This window comes from Tetrao urogallus (assembly GCF_951394365.1).
Source record: "Tetrao urogallus genome assembly, chromosome: 3".
Lineage (NCBI taxonomy): Eukaryota > Metazoa > Chordata > Aves > Galliformes > Phasianidae > Tetrao > Tetrao urogallus.
The window spans coordinates 11,592,556-11,606,606 of record NC_136815.1 but is presented as its reverse complement, the minus strand read 5'-3'; the positions used below and the strand labels follow the sequence as shown (position 1 = coordinate 11,606,606).

Here is a 14,051-nt window from a genome sequence, read left to right as displayed (position 1 = left end):
TAGCAGCCAGGAGTTGAACTCAGTGATCCTTATGAGTCCCTTCCAACTCAGGACATTCTGTCATTCTGTAATGAGTAATGCACACACTGGTAAAGCTGAATGAAAAGGATGATCATTGATGCTGCAGGGCAGGGCAGCACGCGAGGCAGAGAGCAGCAGCCCCTTCCCCATCGCATCACACAGACACCTAAGTGCACAGAGGCAGCTGTTCATCACGTTGGCCTCCACACTTAGAAATCTTGGGATTTGCATGTGATTATTTCTATATTTAAATAATACATTTTTGGCTGGCAGCTATGTGCACACGCTTATGGGTTGTAAAGATGTTAGCACTGTGCGTAAGATAGGTTTGCAGGGGGAAGCCGAGCCCAGCCGTAGCTGGGTGCAGCTGGCGATGCCTGCTGCTCCTCTGGTCGGACTGCACAACCTCTGAGCTCCCAGCGCTGACCTCTACTTTCTCTGCTCCCAAATGCTGAGAAAAGCTTGGGTTCTGAAAAAGTAACGCCAGCCAAAGGACGTTCACGAGCCACGGCGCGACCCTCGCACACCTCGCCGCGGGCAACAGCGCGGTCGGAACCAGAAACTAAGAAGAAAAACATCGCCCGCCTTTGCCCCGTGTGAGGATCGAACTCACGACCTTCAGATTATGAGACTGACGCGCTACCTACTGCGCTAACGAGGCGGCTGAAAGCGTTCTTCCCCCGCTGACTATCCAGCTTGGCCTGGCCCTGCGATGCTGGGGTGAATCTTGGTGTTCCTTTTCCCGGTCGCCAAGGGCACGGTGGCCTCTTCTGCCTGTAGTACGGGAAAAAGAGGGCTGGAGAAACAGCTCGGCCCTTCCCGCGGCTGCTGGGACGGGCTCTGTGCCGCAGTGCCGTATGGCGTCTGTGTGGGGCCTCACAGTGGCCGTGTAGGATCCTGTGGTGACCATACAGGACCCCGCCGTGACAGTGTGTAGGGCTGTGGAGACAACATGGCTCTTCGTGGTGACCCTGTGGGGCACCGAGGTGACAGCGTGGGAGCCTGTGGTGGCCACGGGTGTCATCGGTGTGGCAGCGTGGGGCCCCAAGGTCACAGTGTGGGACCCTGTGGTGGCTGTGCATGTTGTCAGTGTGATAGTGTAGGGCCTCAAGGTGGCCGTGAGGTGACCTTATGGGGCCCCAGCCTGACACTGTGGTCTTCTCCAGGGTAACTGTGGGGACACTGGTTTGGCTGTGTGGTCCCCAAAGTGACCAGGAGGGACCCCATGTGGTGACAGTGTGGGCCTTGAGGTGGGCATGCAAGGACCTCAGGACATCGGGATGGCCATGAGGGACCCTTTGGTGACCATATTGGACCCTATGCTGATTGTGAGAGCCAAGGTGGCAGTGCTGGCACAGCTGGGGCTGGACGGCAGGCAGGGCAGTGATGTCCCTGCAGGGCCCGGGGAGGACCTGATTGGTGTTGACAGGGCGCGATCTCTCACGTCACATTAATTAGGCGGCATCCTTTTCAACATAATTGCGCAGAGCAGGTCACTAGATAATTAATGACTTTTTGCTGCGTCTGACAGCTGTGGGCGGATGTCGGGGTGGGGGGAGGGCAGGGGACAGTTCCTAAAGTCACATTGCAAGCTGCACTGCCCGCACACCACCTCTCCGACCCGAGGTGGGTGTTCCCTCCCCCAGAGATCTACGCGTGAAATAGGAACCATTTCACGCTCCTCTCTGTTTTTATATGGATGCTTGTGTCGTGCTGGCATATAATTATTTTCTTTTCTTTTCTTTTCTTTTTTTTTCCATAAGGAGTCTGAAAATAGACTGTGGGGACACAGACACAGAATCTGGGAAGCTACCCTGGAAAAACAGGCCTCTGACGAGCCCTGAGGACACCTGTGCTCCAGAGCTGCTGGTAAGAGGGACAGCACTCCTTCCAGCTCAGAGGTGCCCTGAGCAGCCCTTCCCCTGCATGAGGCCAGGCAATGTCTGCTCCACCCTGCTCTGCCTATGGCCCCCTCCAAAGCCACAGCACCTTGAAGCAGCGTGGAGCAGAGCGATGGCGAACCCGACCTGTGTGATAAAAGTGTGTCACACGTGCCTCTGTGTAAAAGCATGCACGCAAGTATTTATGGAACACCTGGGGCACGGTGCCTGCACACCCTGCCTCGCCTCGCCCCGCGCAGTCATACCAGTCCGCCTGGCTCCCAGAGGCGCTGCCTCTCACCCCAATGCGAACCCCTGTGCTGCTAATGACAGCAGCCAGGCTGCCACGGTGACAACGTGACTCCAGAGCTGCAGCCTTAAAAAAAAAATAGGAAACCAAACAAACAGTGCTAAATGTGCACAATCAAATGATGAGTGTTTGTATTTCTGATGCTTTGAGGCCAGCTCACAACCCTTCCTCCACATAATGCTCAGGATGTTTGGGAAGGGGTGTTTTTCTTTTAATAGGACAGCATAGTCACAAAGCTTTAAAGAAATAAATGAGTGAATCGTCCATGGTAATAGCAACATACTGTGAACGGGGCTCAGTGACGAATTTCAGGTTTATTTTTAAGCCTGCCTGACAGCATGTAGGTACAGACAGGAGTCCGTAGCCCCTTCTGCTGTTCCGAAGCTATGGATGCAGCTGATGTCTTTGTCCCAGTTAAAGTTTTTGCTCCATAGCAAATGCTATGGGAGGACAGAGAAGCCTCAAGCTGTTTTGAAGATTGTGCAACGATACTTGGGAGCCTACCTGCTTTTGCTTGAATACTTTCCTTGCTCGCATTTCACAGGATGCTCCGAGTAGGGAAATACAGCCAAATCAAACAGCCCTGGTAATTGGACGCAAATCCTTCGGATTCCCTTGGGGTGAGGTGGGTGCCTCACAGATAAGTAATCTAATCAGCTTTGTGCGTGTGTTCCATCTGGAAGCAGAGTGTTGCTGGAGAACACCACCACCTGAGTAGTAAGCTTGGGTTGTTTTTTGAAGATAATTGTACCGACAGAATCAGGGAGTGTGAATTTGCCAGAGGTAATAAGATCTCTTTATTTTTATTCAGAGTTAATTCGTTCGGTCAAGGTGATTTTACGCCAGGATGCAGACTCCCAACACGACGGGCGACTGCGTCGCCTGCACCACGCATATGCATGGTGCCTACTCTGCAGATCGGCTGCTGAGACACAGAGCCATGAGCCACCCCAGACACATGGGCAAGATAAAAAAGCGGCTGGAGGACATCAAGAACCAGTCCCTGAAGTCGACAAAAGCAGATTTCAGCCACAACGAAAGCATCAGATTGGCCACGGACGCTTTCCTGGATGGTGGGACAGACTCGTATCTCCAGACTTTAAGCAAAGAGGGAGAGGTGGATTTCCTCTCCTCGGTGGAAGCTCGGTACATCAAGGAGAACGCCCGGGAGTCCTATTATGCACAGGAATCCCCCACGGATGGGGCAGCCGCGCAAAGGCAGAACGATGGCGGCTCCCTGCCTTCGGGGACGTACTTCCCCACCATTTCTGATAGCAGTGAGCCTGCTCTCCTGCACACATGGATTACAGCGGACAAGCCCTATTTAAAGGAAAAGTCCACGGCCACCGTGTACTTCCAGACAGAGAAGAACAGCAACATCAGAGACATCATACGCCGATACATCAACAAGACCACGCAGGTATGGAGAGAAAGCTCGTGTTCCTCTGCATGTGTTTGTCCTCCTGCCCTTAGAAAGACTGGGTAAAGGTGGTGTGTGTTTAGAGCCAATCTTGTGCATTACCGTGTAGCTTTGCTCTAGAAAAAGCCCACTATTGAACAAGTGCATCGCTGTCACTGCCTCAGTGCATCCGCCTGGCTGTGGTCATGATGGAGGACTGGCCTGTAGCACCTCAGTGCCAGGCTGCAGGAGCCGTGCACAGCGCTGTCCTACTGTGAATGAAAATTAAGCTGAAGCAAGCTCTGAATAAACAGTGGTCGTTTTAAGGGATTGGTGGGAGGTGTGGGTGGACAGAGCTCCTTGAAAAGGGGGCACGTGTGTGCCAGGAGATGTCCCCAGGGAACAACCCATTCAGAAGGCATCTCATCCCCAGTACTTTATCAGTGCCACTAAAATGTCACACAGGCTCCATACAGAGCCTCAGAGCCTCACTCAGAGTGTGGGAGAGGTGCAGGGGAAGTCTAATACAGACAAGTTACGGGGACATGGAGAGATGCCTGTCACAGTGTGCACAAGTGGAAAATCTGAGGACAAACAGCTGAAGGGGACAAAAACCCTTAGTGGTGTGTTCTGGTGGTATTGTGACAGCTCAGCTCAGTTTTCAGGGGAAAATATTTCAGATCTTTCCTTATTACTGTTAAGAGATTTTGCCCATGTAAACTTGAGGTTCCATTGGCAGCCTCACAGATGAATGGTCAGAAACAAACTCTTTGTGACTGCTGTATTAGAAGGGAAATGTAGGGCCTCCTGAGCAGCAATGAAATCCCCAAGCGGGGTGTAAGGGTCACAGCACTGGGCCACATTGGATGCAAGGAATTATTTTCTTGCATTTCTTTCTGTATGGCAAAGTACTGGCCACGTCCTCAGCCTTAGGTGAGGAGCTAGAGGCCCTGCCCAAAAGCTGGGAACACAGCTGCTTTCCGAGAGAAATGGTGCTCTTTGCTGACTTCTTGAAAACTGTGTTTTTAGCGATTGTGATCGCACCCATAGCTTTTAAGTAAACAAAATATTATTCCTTTCCAAAAACTTCAGTCTCAAATTTCTGCTGGCTGGAGATAGGCAAGACCATACATACCCAGGTGGAAAGGGAGGTTTGTGGGTCCTGCTCTCCAGAACAGCTGTGGAGCCCTCTAGAGTCAGAGCCGTTGGAGCTGGCACTAGTAATGCTAAAGGTATTAACAGAGAAAAACGTCTTATCTCAAGAAGAGAAAAATTCCAGGGGAAAAAATGGGAAATGGGAAATGTATGGGGAACCATACATCCATGGTTCAAATGGGCTGCTGACAGTATACATTTGGCAACTGCTGTTTGAGTACACTTTCTCAGTGATGGGAATAGTTAGTGTGTGATACGGGGACATGCTGGATACCATAGTACTTAAGGTATCCATTAAGAGCATAAATAGAATAAGGAATATGTTTGTGGATGACATCAAACTGTGGAGGGCTGGAGAGCTGAGAGTACTACAATCCTAATAGAGTCTGTAATCAGTTGGATTATGAACGATTGGACTAGTTTATCTTTGACGTCTTTTCCATCCTTAATGATTGTATGACTCTGTAACCCTAACATCCTTGTGAGGCACAAACTGTAAAGTGAAATTCAGGCAAAAGAAATGAGGAGTACTGCCAGGAAGAGAGAAGTGCCAAGTGCAGTAACATAAATTGAGAACAACCGGTGAAGAAGCAGCAGAGTGGTCTGGAGCTGTGGTGAGGCTGAGTGTGAGACAGCAGTTCTATGCTGTGTATAAACGCAAGCGCGGTCCAAAATGTGCTAACAAAGTGTGAGGATAAGGTGTTGGGCAGCACTGGGCCATTACCTGGCCCTGACAGGGCCCTTTCTGAAGCACTGTGCTCCGGCAGCAGAATGAAGCTGTGCGATCCTCACTGCTACTCAAATAATCTGGCAATTGGTCTTGCGGGATTTATATATGGGGGTGGAAAGGGAATAAGCTTTCTGTAAGATTGAGCCAAAGTTGAAAGAAATTAGTGGGGCAGATCTGCAGAAATCTGTAAAAATTGTTTTCATGGGCTGTATTTTATTGAACGTGATGCCCTGTGAGGGCAACTGTGAGGGGTTCCCTCTCCAGCTGTTACCTCCTGGAGGTAAGGTGGGTATGGCTGCACTGAGCTGCCCTGGCAGACACCTCTTTCTGTGGACAACAGCAGGGAGGATGGTGAGACCTCAGTGCTGAGCCTAGTGGCTGTGGCATGAGCTTGGTTTTACAGCACATTTATGGCTCCTTCAACTACGCACTGCCTGGAGGCTGTGAATTTAAGCAGCTGGAGGGTCTTTAACGGGCAGTCCGTGCTGCTCCAAGGCTTTTACACATGCTCCTGCCGTTTGTGACTTTGGAAATGTGGATGTATGTTTAAACTGAAACAATTAGCTCATAAATCATTGTGAAAGTTGGATATAAAAAGAAATAAACATGAAGCTGTTGCAGTCTGTCAGCCCACTACCAACTGCAGGGAGCGGATTTAAAAACAGGGCTGCTCCAGACCTAATTTGTAACAGGGAAAGCATCATTCAATACTTTCTAAATGCATGTGACTTATGAAAGTCACTTGGCAAGAGCTGAGGTCTCTTATTTTAGCTACATCCTTATTATTCTCTGATTAGTGTTTTAATATCCTTCCCAGTGCTGAAATCTCACCTACAATTTGCTGGTTCACATTATGTTTGGTGATGAAAAGAACGTAACTGAAGTGTGTACATTGCGTGTTATGTTGGATTTATATGAGCAATAAAACAGTGAAGCAACGTGTCTCACTGATTCAGTGATGCATGGAGAAACAGAATAAATATCCACACATATGTTTCAAATTTTTTATTTGTTGGAGTTAAAAAAAAAAAAAGTGAAGGCTCCAGGAGACCTCACTGTGGCCTTCTACTACTTGAAGGGAGCACATAAACAGGAAGGGGAATGGCTGTTTATGAGGGTGAATAGTGATAGGACAAGGGGGAATGGTCTTAAATTGAGACAGGGTTTAGTTTGGGATAGGTATTAGGAGGAAGTTTTTCACACAGAGGGTGGTGAGGCACTGGAACAGGTTGCCCAAGGAGGCTGTGGATGCCCCATCCCTGGAGGCATTCAAGGCCAGGCTGGATGTGGCTCTGAGCAGCCTAGTCTGCTAGTTGGTGATCCTGCACAGAGCAGGAGGTTGAAACTAGATGGCCATTGTGGTCCTTTTCAACCCAGGCCGTTCTATGATCCTGTGATTCCATGAAATACCCAGTGCATTTCAGGCAGCCATGACTTCAACTAATCAACCATGACATCAACTAATGCTTCTGCTTTTTCCCCTAGGTGCTGGCTATCGTGATGGATGTATTCACAGACACTGAGATCCTTTGTGACCTTCTGGAGGCAGCCAACAAGCGCATGGTGTTTGTCTACCTGCTGCTGGACCATGGCAATATAAATCTCTTCTCGGAGATGTGTGACAAGCTGCAGATTGCTGAGGATCTCTTCAAGGTACTGTGGCTCTGAAATTCTTTAGGCTTTGGGTTAGAAGCACAGTTAAGCTAGGGTCATTTCTAACATCCCTAGCATGTAATTAAAGCAGAGAAGGAGATTTCCAGAGGTACTGTAATCTTATTATTCTCTAAAAATGCCTACACTTTTCCAAGCATTTTTTGAGGAAGCTAAGGCATTTCCATTATATGTCCATTAGACTGGATGCCCATTAGATGTCCATTAGACCCAAAGGTGGTCTGGTAGCCATTGGTAGTAGGAAGCTCTACCTGCACACGTAGCCCTGCATATGAAAATCCTGGGTGGCCAGAAAGACTGAACTGGGTGCTCTCAGTTGGGCTGTGAGGGCTGAGTTCTGCTGGCATTGCCTGGCTCACTTGACTGCTGCTCTTGATCCTCAGCCTCAGTGTTTTAGTTGAATTCCCTGGGTGTTTGCATGAAATGTAATAAAATTATGTTGTTCAGGCTTTGCTTTAAGGGTAATGCCTCAAATTTAGCTGTCTGCTAGCTTAATCCAACATCATCCCTGCTGGAGGAAATTGACCTTAAAGTTAACCATTGAACCAGGTGTTCAAGAACCATGGAGATGTGGCACTGAGGGACATGGTTAGTGGGCATAGTGGAGGTGGGCTGATGGTTGGACTAGGAGCTCTTAGTGGTCTTTCCAGCCATAGAAATGATTCTACAAATTGATACCATGGGCCGAAGACACCTTCAGCTCCATTCACATATACTTACATTTGATACAACATCGATGGCTTGTCTGGACTTCACCAGCCATTCAGTTGCCTGTACTGATTAGAAGAGGAAAGGTTTTGCCCTGCTGTATTGTGCCATTGATCAGTGTAAAACAAGAGGGATCAGATCTAGAGCTGAGATGTCAGCAGAGGTGACAGATTATTCTTGGCTATAGACACATCTCTAGTACTCTTTCGACTAGGGGGAGCAGCCATATTGTCATAGCTTGCAGCTCCTCTGTGCAAATTTTCCTGTGTGTTTATTTTCCCACTGAAAAATTAGCCCTGAAAACTTGTCTGGGCTTCCATTGTGCCCAAACCTTTAAATATAACAATGGAGTCCATGATGAAACCGTAACAGGAATGTGGGAAGTGAAGTGTTGAAGACAAGAGGGAAAAGAGGCCTTTTCCTTCTGATTTTTAGTTCAGACAAACAAACATGTAATTCACTCTGTTCAAATAATTCTTTTCTCTTTACTAGAATATCTCAGTCCGCAGTGTTACTGGAGAGGTATACTGTGCCAAATCAGGCAGGAAATTTTCAGGACAAATACAAGAAAAATTTCTTATCTCTGACTGGAGATACGTTCTCTCTGGATCCTACAGGTGAGATGCACCACTGCAGTTGGTTTTTTTGTTTGTTTTTTTCCTTTTTTGCAAGTTGTTTTGATGATTTCAGGCACAGGATGTAGCATCTCAACTGGGCCTTTCATTAAGGTCCACAATCCTCAGGTCAGGGAATTTCATGAGACTCTGAGTTTGCATCAAATAAATAGTTCCTAAGCCTCATGGCTACGTAGATAAGCATCACAAATGACTGAGGTGTATCCTAGAAACTCAGATACAAAAAAGACAAGGGAAAAAATTACATATGTGATTATTTAATTAAAAGGATGAGATTGTTTTCCTTAATCCAGGTTTGTGATTTGGAACTTAATTGCTTCGATAAACTGTGCCAGCAGGAAGATTATGTAACTGTAAGAACAAAGGTAAATGTGAACACGTGGGGACAGCGAAGGCTGTAAGAGCTCAGCTGTCTCCAGAGGCAGGCGCCCATTCTTTCATTCACTTTCCAAACGAACTGTCAGACAAGGAGTGAGCAAACCATGTTGTTGGCTTTCTGTTTGATTTATCGGACTCTACAGCTTAATTGTTCTTCAGTTTTGTTTTAATTTCTCATCAAATCTATTTAGAAGTGCAAAAACAGAGTTTTGTGGAGAATAGAAGAAGATATGTGGGAGAAAAGGGACTGAGCAGGACAACTTTTCTCTAGCCAAGAAGGACCCTTTTGGCTTTTATATCCTATTAAAAAAAAAGAGAGTAAAAAAGAAAAACCCTTCAAGTCCCCTGCAGTGCAGAGTCACTCCTCTCATTCTTTTCTGCTGCTGCATTATCTTCTAAATTCAAGAGCCTTGTCAAAGTTATCCTACGTTATCCATTATCTCCTATGCAGCAAGCAAGCAGAGATAATGGTGAGGAACAAATCCATATGCTATTTGACTTCATCATGCTCAATTTGTGGATTCACACAGCTTATAAACGGCAATCAATACATGGCATTGCTGTAGGCTTCTGGCTCTCACTTCATTCATCTGAAAGTTTTATCATCACCACATCTTTCCCACCAATCTCTGCAGGTGTAAACAATAAGGATCTTAAAAGAGAGTAAAACAGACTCTTCTGCAGTGTTGGAAAGGAAATTTGAGTAGATCTCAAAACTAACACAAAATACCTCAAAGCAAATACCTTTACAAATACAAGGGGAAATGGCTTCAAGCTCAGGGAGGGTAGATTTAGGTTAGATATAAGGAAATCATCTTTTACAGTGGGGGTGGTGAGACTCTGGAACAGGCTGCCCAGTGATGTGGTTGATGCCCCATCCCTGGAGACCTTCAGAGTGGAGCTGGATAAGGGCCTGGGCAACCTGATTAGCTGTAGCATCCCTGTTCATTGCAGGGGAGATGGACTTGATGGCCTTCAGAGCTCTCTTCCAACTCTAAGGATAGAATCCTTATGATCTATGAGTCTATGAAAACTCACAGAACTGTAAAAAGTCTGCATGACTTTTTGACAGCAGGCTGAGGTAATAAAATAGTCCTTTGGTACCCAGTGCTCTGCAAGGGACTGGGGCTGCTTTGCTCGCAGCCAAAGTGTCTGGGAACAAAATGTGTTGGCCTCAAAGACAGCAAGGGGGGCTGAAGTTGGCAATCAGAGGAAAATGAACCACACTGAACGTATTGGGATCTCCTGCTCCAGAGCAGTGTTTAAAAGCACATTAAAAATCTGTTGCTTCAGTCATGCGGGTACGTTTGGTTCCGCCAAGAACCAAGAAGAAGCTCCTGAATAAGCTGTCCCTCTTTCCTCAGCACCAGAGCTGGAAGCAGCACACATCCACACGCAGCCGTCTAACATCACATAGGTCTCACCAGATGCACTTACTGTGTTTTTTTTCTTGTTTGGAGTCTTCTTAACAGTTTGATGGAGGACAGGGAAAGATTCCGAATGCTTCTTTGTGAATAAAGTCAATGCCACACTAGTGCAGCAGCTGTTACCAGACAGCAGCGAGCTGGCTTGCTGGGCTGCTTACCTCAACTCTCAAGGTTTTAGGTGTTTAGAATGATTTCCCTAAAGTGGATGAGTAGTACCCACATTTTAGTAACTTACTGTGCATTGTCATGCTCAGGCATAAAATGTATAGTCTGTATGTTACGACTTAGAGAGATGGGGCTCTTCAGCCTGGAGAAGAGAAGGCTCTGGGGGAACCTTAAAGTGGCCTTCTAGTACCTGAAGGAGGCCTACAGGAAATCTGGGGAGGGACTTTTTATAAGGGCAGGTAGCAACAGTACAAGGGGAAATGGGTTCAAACCAGAAGAGAGTAGATTTAGACTAGATAGTAAGAAGAAATTCTTTACTGTGAGGGTGATGGAACAGGTTGCCCAGTGAGATTGTGGATGCCCCTTTCCTGGAAGCATTCAAGGCCAGGCTGGATGGGGTTTTGAGCAACGTGGTTTATAGGGAGGAGTCCCTGCCTATAGCAGAGGATTGGAACTACGTGATCCTAAAGGTCCCTTCCAACCCAAACCATTCTGTGATTCTATGAATTGCCCAAGTTGTGGTTCCTTCACCCCTCCCCCTGCTCCTGAATTAACAGTATAGAAACAATGTACATCCCAAACCTAACCCTCTTCAAGAATGCCCCAAACCAGCAGATGCAAACTGTGTCTAAGTGTCAGCTGAGGCCGTCAGCCCTTCTGAGTTTCACGGGAGTTTTGTCAAAACATTGCAACAACAGGATGTGAAGTGCACACACCTACAGCCAAATCTGGCTGTTGGTAATGCTTCTGCAAATCCAGCATAGCTAATAAATTCCCACAGGAATAACTGGGACACGTTTTTTTGGTTCTTTTTGACACTGAGTAACCCTGGGTTCAAAACCAGCGCTGCTCTACAGCCTCTGCTGCACAACGCAAGCCCCGCTCAGCTCAGGGAGTAATTACATTTTGTTTTATTGATGATGCTGTGGCACAAGGCAGTCTGCACAGCTCAATTGAGTGAGCTTGTGGTTTGGAAAAAGAGCACAGATGTATGTTTGCCGAGTGGATTAGGGTAGTGTGTAAAAGAAAAATCATTTACAGGCCATGGAGTGTTCTGAGGCGTGTCTCTGGATCCCAGAATAAAAACTGCTGTAGTGTTTATCCTTTACAGCAAAGTAGGTGGTTTGTTATTATTATTATTATTACTAATTTTGTAAAGGCTGTGGAAATATTTTTCATTTCATTCTACCTATAGTGAAGGAAATGAGCACTTGTTCAACTTGTCAATGCAGGTGTGGTGGTTTGCGTTGTGGGGGCAGGATGCCACAGGAAGGTTGGGTTCCTGTGTGCTTCTCCTGACCAGTGCAAACAAACGCACAGCACAGTGCAGACAAAGAACAGTTGTTCTTCATTAGTTTTCCTCGTGTCAGTTCTGAGTGAGTGAGATTTACAAATGAGCATGTTGTTGTGCAGGGAAGATACAATTTATGTTTCTGCAGACAAGACATGATAAGACCTTAATTCAAGCACTGCGTGAGGAAGAGCGGTTCCTAAATAGGGGTCTAAAGCCAGGCTGTGGAACAGACAGCCAAACACGAAGCATCTGAGATGTGCTGACATGGATACAGGTCCTGGTTTCCACCACTCCCTTTAGGAGGCCGTAAAACTTTACAGAGAGTTTCTTGGAGGTTTTAGCGGCAGCTGCAATAACAAGGTTTGACCCAAAAGCCATAGAGAGCACTGATATGAACTGACCTAAAATTCAGCCAGGACACCACCTCCGTCCTGTGTTTGGACCATGAGCCTCAGTACCAACTCACTGGGGACCTCCCATTGCCAATGGCTAACCCTTACCATGTCTCTCCTTCCAGCTTCACATGGTTATGTGGCCAGGTTCACCGCAACCTCCTCTCCAAGTTCACTGGTCAAGTTGTGGAGCTGTTTGACGAGGAGTTCCGCCACCTCTATGCACTGTCCAAGCCAGTGAGGGGACCGAAGTCTCCACCACGCACCATGCCCTTCCTCTTCAGCCAGAGCTGGGCCCTGCCGCGCAGCCTCCCTGACAGCGACGAGGGAAGTGCTAACACTCTTTCAGACCCCTTGAGCAGCCTCTCAACTGGAAGCAACCATCAGACCAAGCAAACCCCAAGAACTCTCATATTCAGCAGCAATTTCACCCCCCCGTCACCTCTGCATCGAGTTAATTCCTTCCACAGCTTTGTTTCATTCACACCCCCCCCAGCACAGCCCATCCAGGCTAACTTCTACCAGCCGCACTACGTGGCCGACAGCCCCACAGCTCTTTATAACAACATGAACATTTACCGACCTGTAAGAGTTAGACAAGAGGAACCAAACAGGACAGGCTTAAACTCACCCTGGAGATGCCTCCATAAAGGCAACCTGTTTGCATAATCGCCACCTTGTTTTGAGTTGCAAGTAAACCTAGTGAGGACCTGTTTAGCAATCACTTGTACACTGACGAACACAGAAATTCTGCATAATACAAAATAAGGATGATTTCAGGTCTCTTGTTTTGGTGCTTATAGATGCTTCGTTTCCCTAATTAAAAAGCCACCTGCTGTCATGTAAACACTGGCTGCATTACAGTCCCACTAAGAACAAACCTAACGATGCTGCTCACAGTGCAACACTGCTGCTGCCAAGCACCTGCCCTTGGTACCATTTTTGTGTATCAATAGATTGAGGTGGTTTTCGTGTGGCCAGGCACCTGAAAGCAGGCTGAGTCAGTTTCTTACTCTGCACTTCAAGCAGTTGCGTAAGGAGCCAATTCAGGAGGGTGAAGGCTGCTATTTACGTGCCGGACTGACATGCTGCTAGCACAGCAGTCTACCTTCACTCCATCATCACAGCTTGGTCTCAATGCAGGAGGATTCCTTTGGGGGCTGACAGGAAAGCACAGCTCCCACCTTCGTGCTGTCCATGATGCTGTCTGCTTGAGGTGTGCAACAAGGGTGCCTGTTTGCAGGGTTTGTTTGAACAGGCCTGCAGGCCATGAACTGGATGGAGACCAACAGCTCAGGGCACAGAGGACATCCTGCAGCCGTCCTACGCTCAGTTTCACTCATTAGCAACATGGGTGCATTCCAGCACGCTTTGTCAAAACCTCCAGTCCCACCAGCTCAGAGCAATTTTCCTCATTGCAGAGCAGCTGTGTAGATTCAGACTGGAAAATGAAGCCAAGGAAGGAAGCAAAGTCCTGCTAGCAACACATCTTTCCAGTACTGAGTTCCAGTTCATATAAAAGTACACGGATCTTGGAAATGCTCTCAGTGGTTGTTTGACAGAACATTGAGTTGGAGATAAAGGTGATGTAAAGGAATGCCTTGAATAAAAGGGCATAACAGGGGTTCAGCAGCTTGAACCAGAATGCCTGCAAACCTGAGAAATGTTTGGTCGGATAACCCATGAGAGTGAAGGAAGCTTCTGTAAGCTCAAAGCAACAAATAGTGAGATAATTCTTGAAATATAAACGACATAAGGGATGTCCATCCATGTCCCAGAGTCACTCGATACACACAATTTACTGATGTATTGGCACTTCGTTGTTTTTCTAATCTTCTTTCCTCTATCTTTCATCTGACCCCAACAAAAGCCAGAAACCCAAACAC

The 14,051-nt window shown here is 47.3% G+C and overlaps 1 protein-coding gene across 1 annotated transcript; it reads left to right on the top strand.

The window, feature by feature from the left end:
- Positions 1 to 3,058: 3,058 nt before the first annotated feature.
- Positions 3,059 to 12,834, top strand: FAM83A (family with sequence similarity 83 member A; the record flags this gene model as incomplete). Its single annotated transcript, XM_079533056.1, has 4 exons — positions 3,059 to 3,631; positions 6,981 to 7,148; positions 8,367 to 8,491; positions 12,291 to 12,834. 4 exons carry the CDS (start codon positions 3,059 to 3,061, stop codon positions 12,832 to 12,834), a joined length of 1,410 nt encoding a protein of 469 aa, XP_079389182.1.
- Between the last annotated feature and the right edge of the window lie 1,217 nt (positions 12,835 to 14,051).